This window comes from Coregonus lavaretus (genome assembly GCF_964263955.1).
Source record: "Coregonus lavaretus genome assembly, chromosome: 10".
Classification (NCBI taxonomy): domain Eukaryota; kingdom Metazoa; phylum Chordata; class Actinopteri; order Salmoniformes; family Salmonidae; genus Coregonus; species Coregonus lavaretus.
This window is the reverse complement of record NC_139997.1, coordinates 17,637,620-17,664,035: the sequence shown is the minus strand read 5'-3', so window position 1 is coordinate 17,664,035 and position 26,416 is coordinate 17,637,620. Positions and strand designations below refer to the sequence as shown.

Here is a 26,416-nt window from a genome sequence, read left to right as displayed (position 1 = left end):
GATAAAAGCGTCTGCTAAATGGCATATTATTATTATTATTATACCCAGTTGAAGAACAGTGTATTGTGTGCGTGTCTGCCTTGTGTGCGTGTCTGCCTGTATTGTGTGCATGCACGTTCGCACGTGTGTGTTGCAATATTACAGGCTGGCTGGTGAGTGGTAACTCAAGCACTCCGGCTCTGCACTGCGCTCTGGGGGTATTAAGCCCTGGGGGGGGGGGGGGTGATTGCAATGCAAGGCATTGCACTGACTGAGGCTGGGCCAGGGTTGGAGGCTGCCCGGGCAAATGACTGGCTGGATTACACAGACTATTAGCATTTGCGTTAGTATTAGCCAAGCAGCACTGGCCAAGATAGAGATAGAGATACGGGGATAGGGATAAGGATGCTAAACTCTGCTAGGTTTTGCTAGGCTAGGCACTGGCTGAGCCAGGACAAGGATAGGGATGCTAATCTAAAACTATGCTGTTAACAATCAACTGCCGCTTAGAACCAACTTCTCCGGGTTTAAAACAGCCTATGTGGCATCGATATGAGTCAGAAAGATTAATAATAGTGTCACAATTTACTACAAAAGTGTAAATAGGATAATTTGTGTCAAAGTTTTGTAAGCGAGTTCGTCATGACTTGGGTATGGATTACTTACATGGCTACTATTGCGAATAATGCCCAATTGCCCAGAGACAACACATTGTGGTCCGCCCCCAGCCCCCTCAGCAAAAATGAGTGAAAACGGGCTTCCATAAAGATGGTGCAAACTTCCAATGCATTTCAACAATATTGCCAGATGGCCAGGAATGGATTACATCCAACATGGTCACGTCTGCTGCCTGTCAACCGTCAAACCACTGGTGTTGGTGAGTACATTAGCTAAGTAGATAGCTGGTACCAGCTAGCTAGTAGCTGCTTTTGGTTATACAACATTATTCGATAGTGCTAGCGAGTCAGGCTCGCTATGATACCAGATGAAAGGGTAATGATACTGTAGCTAGCTAAATACATCAAGTGTAATGTGATGTAGCATGTCAGAGGAAGATGTGCATTGCTCACGTTAGCTAGCTACCTTGCTAACAACAGCTAACTGTAGCCCAATGGCGTTTACGGTCAATACAGGGCAGGCACTTGGATACTAACTTGCTAATCATAGGATGTAGCCAGATTGCTTTCAATAATGTTTCAACTCAAACTGGCTAGCTAACGTTAGCCAACTCATTTAAACTCGGACAAAGATATGATAACTATCCCGGATTTGCAAATTAGGTAGCTAGCATACGGGGGCTTCGTGTGCTAACCCAAAACAACATACATGTTCTCATAAAAAAGAAAAGAAAAGAAGGATAGTACTTGTCTACTACAAATATAGCTATGGCTCTGCCAGCAAATAGCAAAACGTATCAGCAAGCATTCAGCAACGTACACAGCTGGTTGCATAGTAATGGCGTCAGCATCACTGGCCTGAATCTATCCTGTAGTTAGTCCCTCTATTAGCATAAATTACTTCCAAACTAAAGACAGTAATTTCTCGCTATATGTTTATTGAGTGACAATATTTTATTTTATTTCATTCCATTCACAGGCTACATATAAAACATGGTGTATTATTTATTCAGCAACGTCGTGGGAACCCCCCTTCCATATCAGGAGCTGTTACAGAAGGCTGAGGCAGTGGCCAGACACAAGTCCCGCTTCAGAGTAATAGGGGACACTTGAATCAGGTTGGTCACATTTGTGACTCGTTTCAGGAAACTAGGCGTATGTCGCACGTCACTACTTCACAGGAGCAGCATTTGAACGTGAACATGTCTTTTTTTAATCAAAATTCGTTTTTTTGGCAGAAAGGCCTTCTGGAACATGTAAACTTTCATGTGCCTTAATAACAAACTTGCATTCCATCCATAAATATGAATAAAATTGTTAAATTACGAGCCTAGTTGGTTTAGCCATGAAAAAAGACAGGAACCTTCCCACTAGCCATGATTGGCTGAGAATGTATGGGCTGGACATGTCGGGAGAGGAGTTTGGATTGGTCTGCCATGTAGCACGCTTCTGTCTATAACGTGAGCTGTTCAGTATGTGTTGACAGTCCTTTCTACCGCACCATTTTGGAAAGCTATAACGTTAGCCATCGAGAACTACAAAAGTTGCTACTTTTCTCAACAACATTGATGCCCTGAATTTAGCAGGCGCTATCAACAGATCAATAGGAAAAAGTGATGGGCTACTTTCTGCACACGCCACGGTCAGTGTGAACCGGAGTGACATGACACAAAGCTGGCCAAACAAGACGTAGCTACAAACAAAACAGAGTTAAATGGTTCCAGTCTGCCGTGAAGCGTTCATCCATGTATACGGGTAAGAGTCTAGCTACATTTTCCAGATATGTTTCTAATTTAGTCAGAAAGTAATTTTTATTGCAAGTTAAAGCATACTGTTAGTTAGCTAGCAAACGTTAGCTTGATGGCTCACTAGCTAACGTTACGTGTATGATCTGTGTAGTAATATTATTCAAATCACTAATCCACTTGCATTGCTAGTTATAGCGTAATGTTAGCTAGTTAACATTTAACCTGACACGCCAACACACACATACGCTGATTCTCTGTTTATTATCTATCCTGATTGCCTAGTCACTTTTATCCCTACCTACATGTACATACAGTGTCTTCAGAAAGTATTCATTCCCCTTGACTTATTCCACATTTTGTTGTGTTACAGTCAATTCAAAATGGATTAAATATATTTGTTTTTCTGCATCCATCTACACACAATACCCCATAATGAAAAAGAGAAAACATGTTTTTATAAATAATGAACACATTTATTGAAAATGATTGACAGAAATATCTCATTTACATAAGTATTCACACCCGTGTCAATACTTTGTAGGAGCACCTTTGGCAGCGATTACAGATGTGAGTCTTTCTAGGTAAGTCTCTAAGTGCTTTCCACACCTGGATTGTACAATATTTGCACATTAATCTTCTTCAAATTCTTCAAGCTCTGTCAAGTTGTTTGTTGATCATCGCTAGACAGCCATTTTCAAGTCTTGCCATATATTTTCAAGCCGATTTAAGTCAAAACTGTAACTAGGCCACTCAGGAACATTCAATGTCATCTTGGTAAGCAACTCCAGTGTATGAAAGGTGAATTTATCTCCCAGTGTCTGTTGGAAAGAAGACTGAAGCAGGTTTTCCTCTAGGATTTTGCCTGTGCTTAGCTCCATTCCATTTCTTTTTATCCCAAAAAACTCCATAGTCCTTGCCGATGACAAGCATACCCATAACATGATGCAGCCACCATGCTTGAAAATAGTGTGGTTGTGGTGGATTTTCCCCAAACGTAACGCTGTGTATTCAGGACATATAGTGAGGGAAAAAAGTATTTGAACCCCTGCTGATTTTGTACGTTTGCCCACTGACAAAGAAATGATCAGTCTATCATTTTAATGGTAGGTTTATTTGAACAGTGAGAGACAGAATAACAAACAAAAAAATCCAGAAAAACGCATGTCAAAAATGTTATAAATTGATTTGCATTTTAAAAGAGGGAAATAAGTATTTCACCCCTCTGCAACACATGACTTAGTACTTGGTGGCAAAACCCTTGTTGGCAATCACAGAGGTCAGATGTTTCTTGTAGTTGGCCACCAGGTTTGCACACATCTCAGGAGGGATTTTGTCCCACTCCTCTTTGCAGATCTTCTCAAAGTCATTAAGGTTTTGAGGCTGACGTTTGGCAACTCGAACCTTCAGCTCCCTCCACAGATTTTCTATGGAATTAAGGTCTGGAGACTGGCTAGGCCACTCCAGGACCTCAATGTGCTTCTTCTTGAGCCACTCCTTTGTTGCCTTGGCCGTGTGTTTTGGGTCAATGTCATGCTGGAATACTCATCCACGACCCATTTTCTATGCCCTGGCTGAGGGAAGGAGGTTCTCACCCAAGATTTGACGGTACATGGCCCCGTCCATCGTCCCTTTGATGCGGTGAAGTTGTCCTGTCCCCTTAACAGAAAAACACCCCCAAAGCATAATGTTTCCACCTCCATGTTTGACGGTGGGGATGGTGTTCTTGGGCTCATAGGCAGCATTCCTCCTCCTCCAAATACGGCGAGTTGAGTTAATGCCAAAAAGCTCCATTTTGGTCTCATCTGACCACAACACTTTCACCCAGTTCTCCTCTGAATCATTCAGATGTTCATTGGCAAACTTCAGACGGGCATGTACAGTGGGGAGAACAAGTATTTGATACACTGCCGATTTTGCAGGTTTTCCTACTTACAAAGCATGTAGAGGTCTGTCATTTTTATCATAGGTACACTTCAACTGTGAGACGGAATCCAAAAAATCACATTGTATGATTTTTAAGTAATTAATTTGCATTTTATTGCATGACATAAGTATTTGATACATCAGAAAAGCAGAACTTAATGTTTGGTACAGAAACCTTTGTTTGCAATTACAGAGATCATACGTTTCCTGTAGGTCTTGACCAGGTTTGCACACACTGCAGCAGGGATTTTGGCCCACTCCTCCATACAGACCTTCTCCAGATCCTTCAGGTTTCAGGGCTGTCGCTGGGCAATACAGACTTTCAGTTCCCTCCAAAGATTTTCTATTGGGTTCAGGTCTGGAGACTGGCTAGGCCACTCCAGGACCTTGAGATGCTTCTTACGGAGCCACTCCTTAGTTGACCTGGCTGTGTGTTTCGGGTCGTTGTCATGCTGGAAGACCCAGCCACGACCCATCTTCAATGCTCTTACTGAGGGAAGGAGGTTGTTGGCCAAGATCTTGCGATACATGGCCCCATCCATCCTCCCCTCAATACGGTGCAGTCGTCCTGTCCCCTTTGCAGAAAAGCATCCCCAAAGAATGATGTTTCTACCTCCATTCTTCACGGTTGGGATGGTGTTCTTGGGGTTGTACTCATCCTTCTTCTTCCTCCAAACACGGTGAGTGGAGTTTATACCAAAAAGCTCTATTTTTGTCACATCAGACCACATGACCTTTTCCCATTCCTCCTCTGGATCATCCAGATGATAATTGGCAAACTTCAGACGGGCCTGGACATGCGCTGGCTTGAGCAGGGGGACCTTGCGTGCGCTGCAGGATTTTAATCCATGACGGCATAGTGTGTTACTAATGGTTTTCTTTGAGACTGTGGTCCCAGCTCTCTTCAGGTCATTGACCAGGTCCTGCCGTGTAGTTCTGGGCTGATCCCTCACTTTCCTCATGATCATTGATGCCCCACAGTTTCTTCCATTTGCGAATAATCGCACCAACTTGTCACCTTCTCACCAAGCTGCTTGGCGATGGTCTTGTAGCCCATTCCAGCCTTGTGTAGGTCTACAATCTTGTCCCTGACATCCTTGGAGAGCTCTTTGGTCTTGGCCATGGTGGAGAGTTTGGAATCTGATTGATTGATTGCTTCTGTGTACAGGTGTCTTTTTATACAGGTAACAAACTGAGATTAGGAACACTCCATTTAAGAGTGTGCTCCTAATCTCAGCTCGTTACCTGTATATAAGACACCTGGGAGCCAGAAATCTTTCTGATTGAGAGGGGGTCAAATACTTATTTCCCTCATTAAAATGCAAATCAATTTATAACATTTTTGACATACGTTTTTCTGGATTTTTTTGTTGTTATTCGGTCTCTCACTGTTCAAATAAACCTACCATTAAAATTATAGACTGATCATTTCTTTGTCAGTGGGCAAACGTACAAAATCAGCAGGGGATCAAATACTTTTTTCCCCTCACTGTAAAGTTAATTTCTTTGCCACATTTTTTGCAGTTTTACTTTAGTGCCTTATTGCAAACAGGATGAATGTTTGAGTAAAAACATTCTGTACATGCTTCCTTCTTTTCACGCTTTAATTTAGGTTAGTATTGTGGAGTACCTACAATGTTGTTGATCCATCCTCAGTTCTCCCATCACAACAATTAAACGAACTGTTTTAAAGTCATCATTGGCCTCATGGTGAAATCCCTGAGCGGTTTCTTTCCTCTCCAGCGACGGAGTTAGGAAGGATGCCTGTGTTTTTAGTGACTGGGTGTATTGATACACCATCCAAAGTGTAATTAATAACCATGCTCAAAGGGATATTCAATGTCTGCTTGTTTTAATCATCTACCAATAGATGCCCTTATTTGAGAGGCATTGGAAAACCTCCCTTGTCTGTGGTTGAATCTGTGTTTGAAATTCACTGCTCGACTGAGGGACCTTACAGATAATTGTATTCGTGGTGTACAGAGATGAGGTAGTCATTCGAAATCATGTTAAACACCATTATTGCACACAGAGTGAGTCCATGCAACTTATTATGTGACTTGTTCAGCAATTCTTACTCCTGAACTTATTTGCCAAAACAAAGGGATTGAATTCTTATTAACTCTATAGACATTTCAGCTAATCATTTTTTACATTTGTCAAAAACATAATTCCAGTTTAACATTATGGGGGATTTATTGTGTGTAGGCCAGTGACACAAAATCTCTATTTAATCCATTTTAAATTCAGGCTAACACAACAAATTGGGGAAAAAGTAAAAGGATGTGAATACTTTCTGAAGGCACTGTACCTCACACATACTACACTGACACTGCAACACACACATACACACTCTTCACATATGCCGTTTCTACTCTGTTTATTATCTATCCTGATTGCCTAGTCACTTTTACCCCTACTTACATGTACATATTACCTCAACTACCTCGTACCCCTGCACATTGACTCGGTACCGGTGCTCCTTGCATATAGCCTCGTTATTGTTATTTTATTGTGTTACCATTTATTTTGCTAATTTTTCTTACTTAACTCTGCACTGTTGGGAAAGGGCTCGTAAGTATTTCACGGTAAAGTCTACACCTGTTGTATTCGGCGCATGTGACAAATAACATTTGATAGTTTGATTAATTTATGTATTCATTCGGGTTCACAGTGTGGACTGAACAGAGGTCACCGTATTTGCACATTGTTATATTAGCATAACACTGCTTCTACAGTATTATGTGAAGTATGCTTTATTCTACATAGAACTGTTCCACTTGAGTTATCAAAACACTTAGTTTAGAATATCTACATTAGTCAGCAATTGCACTTGTCTCAAATGACTCTTTAGGCCACTGACCGATGCAAAGCTTCCTCCTGTGTGGTATGAGAAGAGTGCCATCCTCTTGCATCTCACATCTACTTGTAGTTATTGAACTCTGGCTGCTGGACCCATGGGTTGAGGCAAACTCTGTCATATCAATCAATCAAATTGTATTTATAAAGCCCTTTTTACAGCAGCAGATGTCACAAAGTGCTGTACAGAAACACAGCCTAAAACCCCAAACAGCAAGAAATGCAGATGTAGAAGCACGGTGGCTAGGAAAAACTCCCTAGAAAGGCAGAAACCTAGGAAGAAACCTAAAGAGGAACCAGGCTCTGAGGGGTGACCAGTCCCCTTCTGGCTGTGCCGGGTGGAGATTATAACAGTACCTGGCCATTTAGCCAGATTTTTCTCCAAGATGTTTAAATGTTCATAGATGACCAGCAGGGTCAAATAATAATCACAGTGGTTGTAGAGGTTGCAACAGGTCAGTACATCAGGAGTAAATGTCACTTGGCTTTTCATAGCCGGGCATTTAGAGGTTGAAATAGCAGGTGCGGTAGAGAGAGAGAGTTGGAGTGTCATTACATTTTACATTTTAGTCATTTAGCAGACGCTCTTATCCAGTGCGACTTACAGGAGAAATTAGGGTTAAGTGCACTCCAACCCTCCTGCCACCTGACTGCACATGTCCATAGCCTGTAATACATTACATAGATGGAAGGGACTTCATCACCCACTGGACACTTGAAGACAGAACCTCACCCAGAGAGCTGTGCATGTCAGTGTGTGGTTAGACAGCCAAATCCTTAGAGTCGGCCAACTAGACTAATAGAATGCCATTCTAGTTCTGGTTAGACAGTGTGTGCTCTAAACACACACACACAACGTATTTTTATTTGCTAGGTAAGTGTAGGTATACGGTCTTTATAAGCACATTAATATGATAGTTACAGCATAAAATGTGTCTTTGTACCACAAACACACTGATTTTTTGTTGATAAATGTATCTACACTCAAGCTGGGCGATGTTTGTGCAATGTCCACATGTAGCCTACATCTGTTGTAGGGATATTAGTAGTTCTGGGGGTTTTTCCCCGGGAAATAGCGGATATAACGAGAGACGAGACAAAACTAGCAAGTTATAAAATATTGTGTTGTAGGATAGCTGAGCTGACTCAAGACCGGGCATTCAACTCACAGTTGACACCGTTTCCACGGTAACATGTATTTACATGACGTGATGAAACGTTGAAACTTGCAAGCTACTTTCATAGCAAGGCGTTGTAGAACAAGTGTCTTACGAAACACATTCCAGACACTGGCTCTTGCCATAACTGATTTGACAGAGAAATATCAGCTAGATAAGATGGCCAGCTACACCAAGCTATGCTAGCTAGCTGCTGTCAGCTTGGCTAAACACAAAGTCAGTGCAGGCTTTTTAGCTGAATTAGCTGACCATCTTGAGATGACAAGTCAGTCAGGAGGGAAGAAGTCATCAACTTCAAAACTTCGTTATCTCCATAGCAAAGCTATTTTAGCTTACCTCATTGTACTCACTACTGTCCTTATTCGTTATGATTAAATGACAAAGACACACCCACATCAAACCACGCACCCAAAACAACTCGTTCCCCTGTAGTCATGGCCGCTAGCATTTCTTAATGAGCAAGGAGAAATCAATAGTGATTTTGTCAGACTGCATAGGCAGCAGCTCTAGAGATGAGATGAGATGACTTCAAATAGGCCTAAAACAAATGTAATATACACAAAACTGAAATATTTAAAGTAAAGTGATTATTATGGTTAATAAGTGATAAGCAGTAAATGGGCTGTCACCATCATCATGGGACTTTTATTGTTGTATTCGGTGTTGTTACAGCATTCAACCCACATAATGCATAGTGCATTTAATGTCCCAGAAAAATTTTTTGAAACCAAAACCGAACCACCCTCATAAAGCACTAATCACTCAGCACTAATCTGTTACGAACAGAGTGCACTAAGTTTTGTAGACTTACCCTTTGCCAAATTTGCAAATAATTGTGTTGTTTACAAGGAGTGCAAGGCCGAATTGAGTTACAGCACACGCACACTTCACAGAGAAGGCGTTCCACAACGGAAATATGCAAATACATGCTAGAACGCGACAATAGGATCTCACTAGCTCGTGCTTGGCTCTGCCCACCTCCCTGCTTGTTTTGCCCACTATGCTTAATTTGCTCCCATTGAAAACGACACAGATGAATCTTGGGTTTGTTATATATATTTTTGCTGGTACCGGACTGACTGAGCAGGTGGCCATGGTGACTGAGCATAGGGATGGGATATTGGGCTGGGACGGGACCCAGAACACCTGTCCCACTGGGGATAGAGCCGATAGACAGACGGGTGGGCTGGCTGTCCTCGAGGGCCAGGACCCGGGGTCAACAGCTGTGGCTTGGGAATGGGATTGGAAGCTAGCCACTGGCCTGCATCTAGCTAGACAGACAGGTTTGCCCCGTACTTTCCCTCACTGACCGGGTCGGTATGGATCTTCGGGCAGGTGGCAGTGGGTTCGCCTCAAGTACAAAATCTGATCAAATCACATTTTAATTGTCACATGCTTCGTAAACAACAGGTGTGAAATAACAGTGAAATGCTTACTTATGGGCCCTTCCAAACAATGCAGAGAGAAATAAACTAAATTATAGAAAAGTAAATAATTAATTAATAATTAATAATAAAAGTAATAATAGATATTGAAAAGAAAAGAGCTTCTGGATATCAGGACAGCGATTACTCACCTCTTACTGGACAAAGATTATTTCTTTAACGAGTCGGGCGCGAAGGATTTACTTCATACACCCGACAAGGCCAAAATCCCCGTCATTCGAAGGAGAAAGAGACAGAGATATCGGGGACGTAGGTCGGGGTGCCTTGTAAGGATCCGGCGGCGAGTGGGTAATCTGCCTCTACCATCAGTCCTATTAGCCAACGTACAATCAATCATTGGATAACACAATAGACGTGCTACGATCACAAATATCCTACCAACGGGATATTAAAAACAGTATTATCTTATGTTTCACAGAGTCATGGCTGAACGATGACATGAATAACATACAGCTGGCGGAGTTTACACTGCATTGGCAAAATAGAACAGCTGCCTCCGGTAAGACAAGGGGTGGCGGTCTGTGTATATTTGTAAACAACGAAATCTAATATTAAGGAAGTCTCTAGGTTTTGCTCGCCTGAGGTAGAGTATCTCATGATAAGCTGTAGACCACTCTATTTACCAAGAAAGTGTTCATCTATATTTTTCGTAGCTGTCTATTTACCACCACAAACCGATGCTGGCACTAAGACCACACTCAATGAGCTGTATAGGGCCATAAGCAAACAGGAAAACGCTCATCCAGAGGCGGCGCTCCTAGTGGCCGGGGACTTCAATGCAGGGAAACTTAAATCCGTTTTACCTAATTTCTACCAGCATGTTAAATGTGCAACTAGAGGAAAAAACTCTAGACCACCTTTACTCCACCCACAGAGACGCGTACAAAGTTCTCCCTCGCCCAGCTCTGCAGATTTTGCTGCGAAGAGACAGAATCATTAGACTTGGCGCTCCGGTACCGCTTGCCTTGCGGTAGCAAAGAGAACAGTCTATGACTAGGGTGGCTGGAGTCTGACAATTTTTAGGGCCTTCGTCTAACAAGCGGTGATGCAACCAGTCAAGATGCTTTCAATGGTGCAGCTGTAGAACTTAAGGATCTGAGGTCCCATGCCAAATCTTTTCAGCCTCCTGAGGGGGAAGAGGCGTTGTCGTGCCCTCTTCACGACTGTGTTGGTGTGTTTGGACCATGATAGATCTTTAGTGATGTGAACACCAAGGAACGATCAGCTCCTTTGTCTTGCTGACATTGAGGGAGAGGTTGTTGTCCTGACACCACACTTCCAAGTCTCGGACCTCCTTCCCTATAGGCGGTCTCATTGTCGTCTGTGATCAGGCCTACCACCGTCAGCAAACGTAATGGTGGTGTTGAAACCATGCGCGGCCACGCAGTCGTGGGTGAACAGGGAGTACACGAGGGGAACTAAGCACTCACCCCTGAGGGGCCCCTGTGTTGAGGGTCAGCGTGGCGGATGTGTTATTGCCTACCCTCACCACCTGGGGGTGTCCCGTCAAAGTCCAGGACCCAGTTGCAGAAGGTGGTGTTCAGTCCCAGGGTCCTTAGCTTAGTGATGAGCTTGGAGGGCACTATGGTTTTGAACGCTGAGCTGTAGTCAATGAACAGCATTCTCACATAAATGTGGAGAGCAATAGAAATGGCGAAATCTGTGGATCTGTTGGGGCGGCATGAGAATTGGAGTGGGTCCAGGCTGTCTGGGATGATAGTGTTGATGTGAGCCATGACCAGCCTTTCAAAGCATTTCATGGCTACAGATGTGAGTGCTATGGGGCGACAGTCATTTAGACAGGTTACCTTGGCGTTCTTGGGCACATGGACTATGGGGGTCTGCTTGAAACATGTAGGTATTACAGACTGGGTCAGGGAGAATTTGAAAATGTCAGTGAAGACACTTGCCAGCTGGCAGGGAGAATTTGAAAATGTCAGTGAAGACACTTGCCAGCTGGTCAGCGCATGCTCTTGAGCACACGTCCTGGTAATCCACCTGGCCCTGCGGACTTGTGAATGTTAACCTGTTTAAAGGTCTTACTCACATCGGCTAAGGAGAGCGTGATCGCAGTCGATCAGAACAGCTGGTGCTCTCACGCATGGTTCAGTGTTGCTTGCCTCGAAGCGAGCATAGAATGCATTTAGCTCGTCTGGTAGGCTTGCGTCACTGGGCAGCTCGCGGCTGGGTTTCCCTTTGTAATCCATGATAGTTTGCAAGCCCTGCCACATTCAAAGAGCGTCAGAGCCGGTGTAGTAGGATTCCATCTTACTCCTGTATTGACGCTTTGCCTGTTTGATGGCGTCGGAGGTCATAGGGAGATTTCTTATAAGCGTCTGGAATAGAGTCCCACTCCTTGAAAGCGGAAGCTCTAGCCTTTAGCTCAGTGCGGATGCTTCCTGTAATCCATGGCTTATGGTTTTTGGTATATGTACGTATGGTCACTGTGGGGACGACGCCGTCAATGCACTTATTAATGAAGCCGGTGACTGATGTGGTAAATTCCTCAATGCCATCAGATGAGTCCCGGAACATATTCCAGTCTGTGTTAGCGAAATAGTCCTATAGTTTAGCATCAGCCTCATCGGACCACTTCTGTGCTGTTTGCGTCACTGGTACTTTCTGTTTGGGTTTTTGCTTGTAATCAGGATAGAGTTATGGTCATATTTGACAAATGGAGAGCTTACAATCACCGGCCACTAGGTGTGCCGCCTCTGGACGAGCATTTTCTTGTTTGCTTACGGCCCTATAAAGCTTGTTGAGAGCGGTCTTAGTGCCAGCATTGGTTTGTGGTGGTAAATAGAGAGCTACGAAAAATATAAATGAAAACTCTTGGTAAATAGTATGTTCTACAGATATCATGAGATATTCTAACTCAGGTGAGCAGAACCTAGAGACTTCTTTAATATTAGAGATCGCGCACCAGTTGTTGTTAACAGACACATACCACCCAAGGTAGAGCCTGTGTGTGTTCACTCAACAACTGATAGGGGGCGCCAATTAAGCCCACTATACTCTCAGCGGAAAACCGAGGTGATTTGTTCAGACCACAACTAACCGCTGTCATTAGGTATGAGGAAACGGCTAGGTGGTAAGAGAGGGTGGTCAGGGTTGTGTTCATTAGGCACTTGTCCAATAAGAAGCTCTTGCTTTTGTGGTCCTGAAACAGCTTGCATGAAGCATTGCCATGTAGCGTTAAAAAAAAATATGCAGACAGGAAGAAGACATGAGTTCTTCAGCTGCACTGATTGGGCCACCCGGGTCAAGGAACTCGTCCCCGTCTGTTAGTGGCTGACCTACCTGTCGGTCATGATGTTACCGCTGCACTCCGACACCACGATGACTCCTGCCGTGGTGGCCATAATGGCGTGGATGGAGGACACCAGCCTGAGAAAGAGAAGGATAAGAAATGTTTCAAACAAGAAAGTTGAAGTTTCAGGAGAAACTTTCGGTTCACTCCCGTAATTAACAGCTTGTTGCATTAATAATACCAGTTTAAGTAGAATTATGTTAAACAGAAACAGTATTTCCAGGCAATACAGTCAAATGAAAAGCTGTCAACTTTGCCAATGTATGTTAGATTCCGATGAGAGACAAATCATAGGGAGAACAACATCTTCATACTCTCCGTTTTCTAAAGTAAGGATGTCACTACACAAGTTGCAAATGCAGTATCGTTTTTCTTCAGGGAAATTAAGGATGTAAGCATTTTACCCAGGGTAGCCTACTCCGCATCCTGCCTCACAAGCAATTGTGGCAGGCTAATAGATAGCCCATTTCATCAGTTTGCCGTTCCATTTGGTCTTGGTCTGAAAACTTCTATTAACTATATTACTGAGAGGTGTGATTCACAAATAACAGAATGGAATACTTCGTTTCACCGTAGTTTCACTTCTCCCTTTCATTCGGGGCCTGCCTTCATTGAAAACATTTACACCCCATATCTGTATTGTGCGATGTTGTGCAAACTGTCAGAGATTAGATCACCTTCACAGAAGTTGCAATAACACAGAATTCAGCGTTTTTCACGCAGGAAAGGAAAGAAAAAACAGAAACAATATCTTACTGCATTTTGTCAACTCAGATCTAAAATTCTTCTTATTGTATTTTCTGCTTGGTTTCACTCACAGTTCACTCCAAATCATGAATGTAATTGCACTTCTCCACTAGAATCAGCAAAAATTTAATAATAATTTCAATATAAAACGCAGGTGAAAAGGTTTAAAAACACAGATTTATTTTATGGTTGGCATTTTGAAAATGCATATTTCTGAAAGCTAATGCGACCTCTGCTTTAACCAGGGTTGGGGTTAATAATAATAATAATAATAATAATAATAAGTCAGTCAATTCAGTCAGGGACAGGGGGACACCTAGTCAATGAATGCATTCAACTGAAATGTGTCTTCCACTGGAATTCAGGAAAGTAAACAAAAATTTGAATTAAATAATTGTAAAAAAAGAGGCATTTACTTTTCAATGACTTCTCAATAAACTGAAAAGGAGAAGTTATTTATTTCAAACGTTTTTCCAAAATTTTTAAATTATACATTTAAATGAATTACTGAATTGGGTGACCTTAATTCGAATAGACCCCAACCCTGCCTTTTCGACCAAAGCTAAACCAGCAGATCGTTTCTTAGAGGACAACGACTGGACCGGCTACTTTCTAGACTGTCCAAGTGCCCCTCTATTGGAGCAGCTCAATACTAAATCCTTAAAGTGAAGGAAATAAAATGCTAGTACAACATAGCGACATTCAGTTTAGACTCCAGACTAAGTCACATGGAAACATAACAGACATGTTTGATTGACAGGCACTGCAGAGACTTTATATGGATCGCCCATCACAAATCTAACCGCCATTCATTCTGCACAGATTCAGGGACCAAAACACCAAATAATTATATTTCATATGGGCTGCGACCAAAATGGCACCACTATGGGCCCTGGTCAAAAGTAGTACACTAAAGGGAATAGGGTGCTATTTCAGACACAGCCAAGGAGTTCAATATGGACGAAGGGCTTGTTCAACCAGGCACTCAACTTCCCGGCTTAGTTTGACAGATGTTGGCAGCTCTGAAATCACAGAAATCTCATTAATTCACCCTTACCACAGCCACTCGCTATTCACGCCTTTTATGAATCGCTCAATTTCCAAATGATTAAAGGTGATTGTATTTAGCAGTACAGTAGTCTCTCACTCCAGGCTAGGTCAGAGGGAGGGAGAAGGCACACACAGAGCCATTTCCTGTTGAGACCTGCTGCTCCGGAGGCCCGCCCCCTTCTCCACAGGCCTTCGTTACATATTGCAGCTTTATAGGCCTATCATTTCTTTCCCAAGGACAATAAAGTATCTAATCTATCCATCTATCTATTTATTAGTGTTGTCACGATACCAGAATTTTGACTTCAATACCATCACAATACTCGATACCAGAATGATAACAGGGCAAAAAAGAAGGGATATTAGCCAAAGTCACAGAATGGCACTTGACCCAGACAGAAACTCAGCTAATGCTCTGTTCAATCGTTGGGCATCTTTTGAGTTCAATTTCATTACATTATAATTATTTTACGTAAACTTTTTTCAAAAGACAGCCATGTATGCATTAACGAATCAATTATACAATCAATTTGACTTTGTTTTTACCATTCTAACTACACAACAATGGTAATATATACTATTGATAAACTGGGTAAATCAAAATGTAGCTTAGGCCTACCCACAATACACAGGTGAATACATATTCAATGGGAGTGTGTGCACGCATGGAGTTATTGAGCTTGTTTTGGCTAATTTCATGGGGCTACAGAAGACAAACAAACAATCTGTTTCCCTTCTATTTGGGACTTATTTTACTGTACAGATCAAAAACATTTGCAAAGATTAGATTAGACTAGATTATTTTATAAAATTGTGCGCTGTCTCCAACCGTTAATGATGTAATTCGGGAGGCGGCCTGTCTGATCAGTCAGTTCGCTGAGGCAATAGATCGTCTTTGGGAGAGTCATGAGAGAGAATAAGTTCATGAATAAAGTTTTTGGTGGCAATCAGCTTTAAAATCAGCATATTTTGTGTTATGGTTAGCATATTATTATAAACAAAGTACTAGGCTAGTGAATTGATGTTAGCTTTAGCTGTCAGCTAGCAAGGAAAGTAAGCTTACAAAGCTGGAAGCTACCGGTATCTTCTTGCATTGTAAAAAGTGTTCTCGCTTGTATGGACATTGTTTTGCGAACAGTAATTAACAGTTTCAACATTTCTACATGCTGCGTTATTCAAGTGTGTTAACTTCTGTGCAGCATGAAGGCGCCCGCATGCGTCCCATCCAAAAAAGTTCAATATACACTGCTCAAAAAAATAAAGGGAACACTAAAATAACACATCCTAGATCTGAATGAATGAAATAATCTTATTAAATACTTTTTTCTTTACATAGTTGAATGTGCTGACAACAAAATCACACAAAAATTATCAATGGAAATCAAATTTATCAACCCATGGAGGTCTGGATTTGGAGTCACCCTCAAAATGAAAGTGGAAAACCACACTACAGGCTGATCCAACTTTGATGTAATGTCCTTAAAACAAGTAAAAATGAGGCTCAGTAGTGTGTGTGGCCTCCATGTGCCTGTATGACCTCCCTACAACGCCTGGGCATGCTCCTGATGAGGTGGCGGATGGTCTCCTGAGGGATCTCCTCCGAGACCTGGAATAAAGCATCCGCCAACTCCTGGACAGTCTGTGGTGCAACGTGGCGTTGGTGGATGGAGCGAGACATGATGTCCCAGATGTGCTCAATTGGATTCAGGTCTGGGGAACGGGCGGGCCAGTCCATAGCATCAATGCCTTCCTCTTGCAGGAACTGCTGACACTCCAGCCACATGAGGTCTATCATTGTCTTGCATTAGGAGGAACCCAGGGCCAACCGCACCAGCATATGGTCTCACAAGGGGTCTGAGGATCTCATCTCGGTACCTAATGGCAGTCAGGCTACCTCTGGCGAGCACATGGAGGGCTGTGCGGCCCCCCAAAGAAATGCCACCCCACACCATGACTGACCCACCGCCAAACCGGTCATGCTGGAGGATGTTGCAGGCAGCAGAACGTTCTCCACGGCGTCTCCAGACTCTGTCACGTGCTCAGTGTGAACATGCTTTCATCTGTGAAGAGCACAGGGCACCAGTGGTGAATTTGCCAATCTTGGTGTTCTCTGGCAAATGCCAAATGTCCTGCACGGTGTTGGGCTGTAAGCACAACCCCCACCTGTGGACGTCGGCCCTCATACCACCCTCATGGAGTCTGTTTCTGACCGTTTAAGCAGACACATGCACATTTGTGGCCTGCTGGAGGTCATTTTGCAGGGCTCTGGCAGTGCTCCTCCTGCTCCTCCTTGCACAAAGGCGGAGGTAGCAGTCCTGCTGCTGGGTTGTTGCCCTCCTACGGCCTCCTCCACGTCTCCTGATGTACTGGCCTGTCTCCTGGTAGCGCCTCCATGCTCTGGACACTATGCTGACAGACACAGCAAACCTTCTTGCCACAGTTCGCATTGATGTGCCATCCTGGATGAGCTGCACTACCTGAGCCACTTGTGTGGGTTGTAGACTCCGTCTCATGCTACCACTAGAGTGAAAGCACCGCCAGCATTCAAAAGTGACCAAAACATCAGCCAGGAAGCATAGGAACTGAGAAGTGGTCTGTGGTCACCACTTGCAAAACCAGTCCTTTATTGGGGGTGTCTTGCTAATTGCCTATAATTTCCACCTGTTGTCCATTCCATTTGCACAACAGCATGTGAAATGTATTGTCAATCAGTGTTGCTTCCTAAGTGGACAGTTTGATTTCACAGAAGTGTAATTGACTTGGAGTTACATTGTGTTGTTTAAGTGTTCCCTTAATTTTTTTGAGCAGTATATATATATATATATATATATATATATATATATATATATATATATATATATATATATATATATATATATATATATATATATATATATATATATATATATATATATATATATATATATATATATATATATATATTACACACCGACACGCACAATATATACACACAAAAATGTGGACACCCCATCAAATTAGTGGATTTGGCTATTTCAGCCACACCCATTGCTGTCAGGTGTATACAATCAAGCACACAGCCATGCAATCTCCATAGACAAACATTGGCAGTAGAATGGCCTTACAGTAGAGCTAAGTGACTTTCAACGTGGCACTGTCATAGGATGCCACCTTTCTAACCAGTCAGTTCATCAAATGTTTGCCCTGCTAGAGCAGCCCTGATCAACTGTAAGTGCTGTTATTGTGAAGTGGAAACAGCTAGGAGCAACAATGGTTCAGCCGCGAAGTGGTAGGCCACACAAGCTCACAGAACGGAACAGCCGAGTGCTGAAAGCGCGTAAAATCATCCGTCCTCGGTTGCATCACTCACTACTGAGTTCCAAACTGCCTCTGGAAGCAACGTCAGCATAAGAACTGTTTGTCTAGAGCTTAATGAAATGGGTTTCCATGGCCGAGCAGCCACAAACAAGCCTAAGATCACCATGCGCAATGCCAGGCGTCGGCTGGAGTGGTGTAAAGCTCGCCGCAATTGGACTCTGGAGCAGTGGAAATGCGTTCTCTGGAGTTATGAACCACGCTTTAACATCTGGCAGTCCGACTGACAAATCTGAGTTTGGTAGATGCCAGGAGAACGCTACCTGCCCCAATACATAGTGCCAACTGTAAAGTTTGGTGGATGAGGAATAATGGTCTGGGGCTGTTTTCCATGGCTCGGGCTAGGCCCGAGAGTTCCAGTGAAGGGAAATCTTAAAGCTACAGCATACAATGACATACTAGACTATTCAGTGCTTCCAACTTTGTGGCAACAGTTTGGGGAAGGCCCTTTCCTATTTCAGCATGACAATGCCTCCGTGCACAAAACGAGGTCCATACAGAAATGGTGTGTCGAGATCGGTGTGGAAGAACTTGACTGGCCTGCACAGAGCCCTGACCTCAACCCCATCGCACACCTTTGGGATGAATTGGAACGCCAACTGCGAGCCTAATCGCCCAACATCAGTGCCCGACCTCAATAATGGTTGTGGCTTAAGGAAGCAAATATACACACACATACAGTGGGGAAAAAAAGTATTTAGTCAGCCACCAATTGTGCAAGTTCTCCCACTTAAAAAGATGAGAGAGGCCTGTAATTTTCATCATAGGTACACGTCAACTATGACAGACAAAATGAGAAAAAATATTCCAGAAAATCACATTGTAGGATTTTTAATGAATTTATTTGCAAATGATGGTGGAAAATAAGTATTTGGTCAATATCAAACGTTTCTCAATACTTTGTTATATACCCTTTGTTGGCAATGACACAGGTCAAACGTTTTCTGTAAGTCTTCACAAGGTTTTCACACACTGTTGCTGGTATTTTGGCCCATTCCTCCATGCAGATCTCCTCTAGAGCAGTGATGTTTTGGGGCTGTCGCTGGGCAACACGGACTTTCAACTCCCTCCAAAGATTTTCTATGGGGTTGAGATCTGGAGACTCCAGGACCTTGAAATGCTTCTTACGAAGCCACTCCTTCGTTTCCCGGGTGGTGTGTTTGGGATCATTGTCATGCTGAAAGACCCAGCCACGTTTCATCTTCAATGCCCTTGCTGATGGAAGGAGGTTTTCACTCAAAATCTCACGATACATGGCCCCATTCATTTTTCCTTTACACGGATCAGTCGTCCTGGTCCCTTTGCAGAAAAACAGCCCCAAAGTATGATGTTTTCACTCCCATGCTTCACAGTAGGTATGGTGTTCTTTGGATGCAACTCAGCATTCTTTGTCCTCCAAACACGACAAGTTGAGTTTTTACCAAAAAGTTATATTTTGGTTTCATCTGACCATATGACTTTCTCCCAATCCTCTTCTGGATGCACTCTAGCAAACTTCAGACGGGCCTGGACATTTACTGGCTTAAGCAGGGGGACACGTCTAGCACTGCAGGATTTGAGTCCCTGGCGGCGTAGTGTGTTACTGATGGTAGGCTTTGTTACTTTGGTCCCAGCTCTCTGCAGGTCATTCACTAGGTCCCCCCGTGTGGTTCTGGGATTTTTGCTCACCGTTCTTGTGATCATTTTGACCCCACGGGGTGAGATCTTGCGTGGAGCCCCAGATCGAGGGAGATTATCAGTGGTCTTGTATGTCTTCCATTTCCTAATAATTGCTCCCGCAGTTGATTTCTTCAAACCAAGCTGCTTACCTATTGCAGATTCAGTCTTCCCAGCCTGGTGCAGGTCTACAATTTTGTTTCTGGTGTCCTTTGACAGCTCTTTGGTCTTGGCCATAGTGGAGTTTGGAGTGTGACTGTTTGAGGTTGTGGACAGGTGTCTTTTATACTGATAACAAATTCAAACAGGTGCCATTAATACAGGTAACGAGTGGAGGACAGAGGAGCCTCTTAAAGAAGAAGTTACTGGTCTGTAAGAGCCAGAAATCTTGCTTGTTTGTAGGTGACCAAATACTTATTTTCCACCATAATTTGCAAATAAATTCATAAAAAATCCTACAATGTGATTTTCTGGATTTTCTTTTCTCAATTTGTCTGTCATAGTTGACGTGTACCTATGATGAAAATTACAGGCCTCTCTCATCTTTTTAAGTGGGAGAACTTGCACAATTGGTGGCTGACTAAATACTTTTTTTCCCCACTGTATACATTCATACAACGGGTGGGTCTAATCCTGAATGCTGAACGCTTTCCAGCCGGTGTCTATTCCACAAGTTACCACCGGCTAAATCTATGACGTTAAAATGCCTATTTACTCTGTTCCATCTGACTGCGCAATCCACTGTCTCATCATCCCAGGCAAGTTGTAAACTTGATCTCCACTATAAACAGCATCTAGACATTATCTCACATTTCTAATTGCAAAAGGGTTTTCTAAATGATCAATTAGCCTTTTAAAATGATCAACTTGGATTAACAAACACAACGTGCCATTGGAACACAGGACTGATGGTTGCTGATAATGGGCCTCTGTACACCTATGTATTCCATAAAAAATCTGCCGTTTCCAGCTACAATAGCCATTTACAATATTAACAATGTCTACACTGTATTTATTATCAATTTGATGTTATTTTAAAAATGGACAAAAAAAATTGCTTTTATTTCGAAAACAAGGACATTTCTAAGTAACCCCAAACTTTTGAACGGTAGTGTATGTTTTTTCAAGATGAGAAGAGAATCGTCCAGCCCATTGGGTATCTCACTACACCACCATATGCCATGTCTTGAAATGTGCAGACAGACGGATTAAAAGTAAATGTACATTGTAATATTTCTGAGACAACTTTCTAGCTTTGCCCACAACTTCTGCACTTTATAGCAATCCCAGAAAGCATGGATTATTGAGTCATTATTAGTTTTACACTTAAGACATTAACTTTGTCTCTTGTATAATACATTCAATACATTAGTTTATACTGGATTAAGCGTACATTTTTGTTAACTGTAATTTCGATGGTTATGCTCCAACTTTCCCTCCATCTTGTGTCAACATCAGTTCTTTATAAACATTGGTTCCAATAGTTTATATTTTTTTTCTAAGAGAACTGCCATTCACATAAGCCTAATAGCATAAATGGGTCAGCTGAGGCAACCAAGCTAAACACCTTCTGGTGCAACGCTGTGACCATGGCTCTCTCAATCACTGTGGAGGGAACAATCCCCAAAACCCCGATCAACACAGTGCTTTTTAAACAAATGTGGAAATGGCCCAAGAGAGTATGATTTTCAATTGGTTGGAGGAGCATAGGGTTTGGAATAACAGAGCTGTGGGTTTGAGAATTAGTTGTTGTATTTGCCCAATTTCAAATATAATTGTATTTCTTACATGCTTCGTAAACACAGTGAAATACTTACTTACAGGCCCTTCCCAACAATGCAGAGAGAAAGAAAATAGAGAAATAGAAAGTAAAACACGTAAAAAGTAATAATAGATACAGTTGAAGTCAGAAGTTTACATATACCTTAGCCAAATTCATTTAAACTCAGTTTCACAATTCCTGACATTTAATCCTAGTAAAAATTCCCTGTCTTAGGTTAGTTAGGATCACCACTTTATTTTAAGAATGTGAAATGTCAGAATAATAGTAGAGAGAATGATTTATTTCAGCTTTTATTTCTTTCATCACATTCCCAGTGGGTCAGAAGTTTACATACACTCAATTAGTATTTGGTAGCATTGCCTTTAAATTGTATAACTTGGGTCAATCGTTTCGGGTAGCCTTCCACAAGCTTCCCACAATAAGTTGGGTGAATTTTGGCCCATTCCTCCTGACAGAGCTGGTGTAACCGAGTCAGGTTTGTAGGCCTCCTTGCTCGCACACGCTTTTTCAGTTCTGCCCACAAATGTTCTATAGGATTTGAGGTCAGGGCTTTGTGATGACCACTCCAATACCTTGACTTTGTTGTCCTTAAGCCATTTTGCCACAACTTTGGAAGTATGCTTGAGGTCATTGTCCATTTGGAAGACCCATTTGCGACCAAGCTTTAACTTCCTGACTGATGTCTTGAGATGTTGCTTCAATATACCCACATAATTTTCCTTCCTCAAGATGCCATTATTTTGTGAAGTGCACAAGTCCCTCCTGCAGCAAAGCACCCCCACAGCATGATGCTGCCACCCCCGTGCTTCACGGTTGGGATGGTGTTCGTCGGCTTGCAAGCACCCCCTTTTTCCTCCAAACATAACGATGGTCATTATGGCCAACCAGTTCTATTTTTGTTTAATCAGACCAGAGGACACTTCTCCGAAAGACTCGTTCTGTGCCAGGGACCTCACGATATGATATTATCACGATATTTAGGTGTCGATTCGATACGTATTGCGATTCTCACGATTCTAAACTCAACAAAAAAAGAAACGTCTTCTCACTGTCAACTGCGTTTATTTTCAGCAAACTTAACATGTGTAAGTATTTGTTTGAACATAACAAGATTCAACAACTGAGACATAAACTGAACAAGTTCCACAGACATGTGACTAACAGAAATGGAACAATGTGTCCCTGAACAAAGGGGGGGTCAAAATCAAAAGTAACAGTCAGTATCTGGTGTGGCCACCAGCTGCATGAAGTACTGCAGTGCATCTCCTCCTCATGGACTGCACCAGATTTGCCTGTTCTTGCTGTGAGATGTTACCCCACTCTTCCACCAAGGCACCTGCATGTTCCCGGACATTTCTGGGGGGAATGGCCCTAGCCCTGACCCTCCGATCCAACAGGTTCCAGATGTGCTCAATGGGATTGAGATCCGGGCTCTTCGCTGGCCATGGCAGAACATTGACATTCCTGTCTTGCAGGAAATCACGCACAGAACGAGCAGTATGGCTGGTGGCATTGTCATGCTGGAGGGTCATGTCAGGATGAGCCTGCAGGAAGGCTACCACATGAGGGAGGAGGATGTCTTCCCTGTAACGCACAGCGTGGAGATTGCCTGCAATGACAAGCTCAGTCCGATGATGCAGTGACACACCGACCCAGACCATGACGGACCCTCCACCTCCAAATCGATCCCGCTCTAGAGTACAGGCCTCTGTGTAACGCTCATTCCTTCGACGATAAACGCGAATCCGACCATCACCCCTGGTGAGACAAAACCGCGACTCGTCAGTGAAGAGCACTTTTTGCCAGTCCTGTCTGGTCCAGCGACGGTGGGTTTGTGCCCATAGGCGACGTTGTTGCCCGTAGTGTCTGGTGAGGACCTGCCTTACAACAGGCCTAGAAGCCCCAGTCCAGCCTCTCTCAGCCTATTGCGGACAGTCTGAGCACTGATGGAGGGATTGTGCGTTCCTGGTGTAACTCGGGCAGTTGTTGTTGCCATCCTGTACCTGTCTCGCAGGTGTGATGTTCGTATGTACCGATCCTGTGCAGGTGTTGTTACATGTGGTCTGCCACTGCAAGGACGATCATCTGTCCGTCCTGTCTCCCTGTAGCACTGTCTTAAGCGTCTCATAGTACGGACATTGCAATTTATTGGCCCTGTGTAGCTCAGTTGGTAGAGCATGGCGCTTGCAACGCCAGGGTTGTGGGTTCGATTCCCACGGGGGCCAGTATGATTTTTTTTTTTTTACAAAAATGTATGCACTCACTAACTGTAAGTCGCTCTGGATAAGAGCGTCTGCTAAATGACTAAATGTAAATAAGCTGCCTCCAACGTCGTTTTAGAGAATTTGGCAGTATGTCCAACCGGCCTCAAAACCACAGACCACAAGTAACCACGCCAGCCCAGGACCTCCACATCAGGCTTCTTCACCTGCGGGATCATCTGAGGAGTATTTCTGTAATAAAGCCCTTTTGTGGGGAAAAACTCATTCTGATTTGCTGAGCCTGGCTCCCCAGTGGGTGAGCCTGGCTGCCAAGTGGGTGGGCATATGCCCTCCCAGGCCTACCCATGGCGCACCCATTCCCAGTCATGTGAAATCCATAGATTAGGGCCTAATACATTTATTTCAATTGACTGATTTCCTTGTATGAACTGTAACTCAGTAAAATATTTTGTTGCATGTTGTGTTTATATTTTTGTTCAGTGTATATGTCTGCTGTAGAGAGACAAGAGAGAGTAACAAGGTTGGTTATGCTTCCACTTGCACTACATAAATGTATTTAAATGTTTATGTATTTCTATTGGTTAATTGAATCTACATATCAATAAGGTGTTATGCCATTGGTCTTGCTTGCAGATAGGGTGTAATAGATGTAGCATGTTTCCATGCTACATCTGTCCTCCACTGTTAATGTTCTTTGTCTATTTTCAGGTATTTGCACCTATTGTATGTTATACTATTTTTGTAATTGTTATCTTTGATTACAAAAGCCCAGTGTGATAATTATATGCAAGCAAATAAATACCAATCAACTGGGATCGCTGGCTGAGCATTCCTTTCTTTAAAAAACACAACGCAAGAGTTAAGAAGTATGATCACATGGAGGACAGCGATTTTAACGCGCTATGCGCTTCAGCACTCCCGTTCTGTGAGCTTGTGCAGCCTACCACTTCTTGCTGAGCCATTGTTGCTCTTAGACGTTTACACTTCACAATAACTGCACTTACAGTTGACCGGGCAGCTCTAGCAGGGCAGAAATTTGACGAATTGACTTGTTGGAAAGGTGGCATCCTATGACCGTGCCACGTTGAAAGTCACTGGGCTCTTCAGTAAGGCCATTCGACTGCCAATGATTGCATGGCTGTGTGCTCGATTTTATACACCTGTCAGCAACGGGTGTGGCTGAAATAGACGAATCCAATAATTTGAAGGGGTGTCCACATACTTTTGTATATATAGTGTATGTGGCACGAGATAGGGTCTTGTCTTATCTTGTTATAGAACCTGTAAAAAAAAATGTCACTGCCTGAAATACCGCCAGAGGTAGAAAAGCTCGAGCAGAACACACTGCAGCTTATCCAAACGCGCACTGACCCACTGGCACTTTAACAGGCAGGTAAAATAAATACAACACATACAGTAGCAGGCCAAGAGATCGTAAAACAAACGTATAAAGTTATTAATTAACTATTAATTACGTTGCTGATGGGCATTCAACGTGATCGTTGTCTTTTTTTGTAACCTAGCCTATAGCCTACGTTATTGCAGCCAGATAATGCCCGATAGCGTCTCCCGCTATCGGGCTATGTGACATTAGCAAACTGGTGAGGCATTCAAGGCTGACTTGACCGGGATACGGAGCTAGCTAGTTAGCAATGTATCCTCCCGAGGCATCAACACATGCATCTAAGAAATGCATTTTCTGTTAGATGAACATTAGCGAATTAATAGGAGCGTGATTAAGGCCAAGCGATCCGCTCAGTATACTGTAGTTCAGCACTTTACATTGCATAACTCAGTAGCCACCACAGCGCTCGAGTTTGAAAGGGGATTATCAATTAGCTAGAGAGAGTGACAGGGTTCAAAGTGAGCATCTAACTGACCCCTGCGCGTGTGATCGTTTCATTAAGACCAAGATGCAGCAATATTCCCATGGTGTTACTATGTTGTAATTCACTGGGCTAGCCACCGTTATAATAGCGACTGTGGCTAATTCGGTTAAAACCCATGCCAAGTTCGAGACTCAGCTATTTATTTTATCAATTTGCATGGCCGTGCTAGCTAGCATAGCCTCTTAGGGCCAGTTACTGCTTGACCAGCTATGTCCAGGATTAAACATTTACCATGTGAATAAAATAAAATAAGAATTACCTCTCGCTGACCAGTACAACGTCGGCATCGGTCCACTGTTTGAAAATGGACGGGAGTACCCTCCGAAAGATGAAGAAGAGACCGGGAAAAATTACGACGCCGCAAGCCAGTATTTGCAACATCCTTGCGTTGCGCTTCTCCCGATATCGACCTATCTATTATTACTATTATTATTATTATTATTATTATTATCTGGGTCGAGGGCTGTAAGATGTATTTTACACACCGCGCTTTACACCGGCGACTGGGATTCGCCGTGTTTGCTAGACAGCATTAGTGCTCACGCCACAAGATCCAGTCACTTGGTGACCGCTGCGTTTTTTCCCTTGCCTCAGCAACACCACACTGTACACAAAACTAGCTAGCGGAGAAGGTAACCGGTGATTGATTGGTCTTC

At 43.1% G+C, this 26,416-nt stretch overlaps 1 protein-coding gene across 1 annotated transcript in view; it reads right to left on the bottom strand.

Moving 5' to 3' along the window:
* The window catches only part of LOC311135577 (ceramide synthase-like), a gene marked incomplete at both ends in the record, with an annotated part of 37,438 nt that extends 11,297 nt beyond the window's left edge, over positions 1-26,141 (bottom strand). Inside the window, 2 exons of the mRNA XM_084169587.1 lie at positions 13,050-13,136; positions 26,020-26,141. Of these exons, the coding sequence (XP_084025713.1) occupies positions 13,050-13,136; positions 26,020-26,141 (209 nt within the window). The remainder of the gene's footprint in view (positions 1-13,049; positions 13,137-26,019) is intronic.
* Positions 26,142-26,416: the final 275 nt, after the last annotated feature.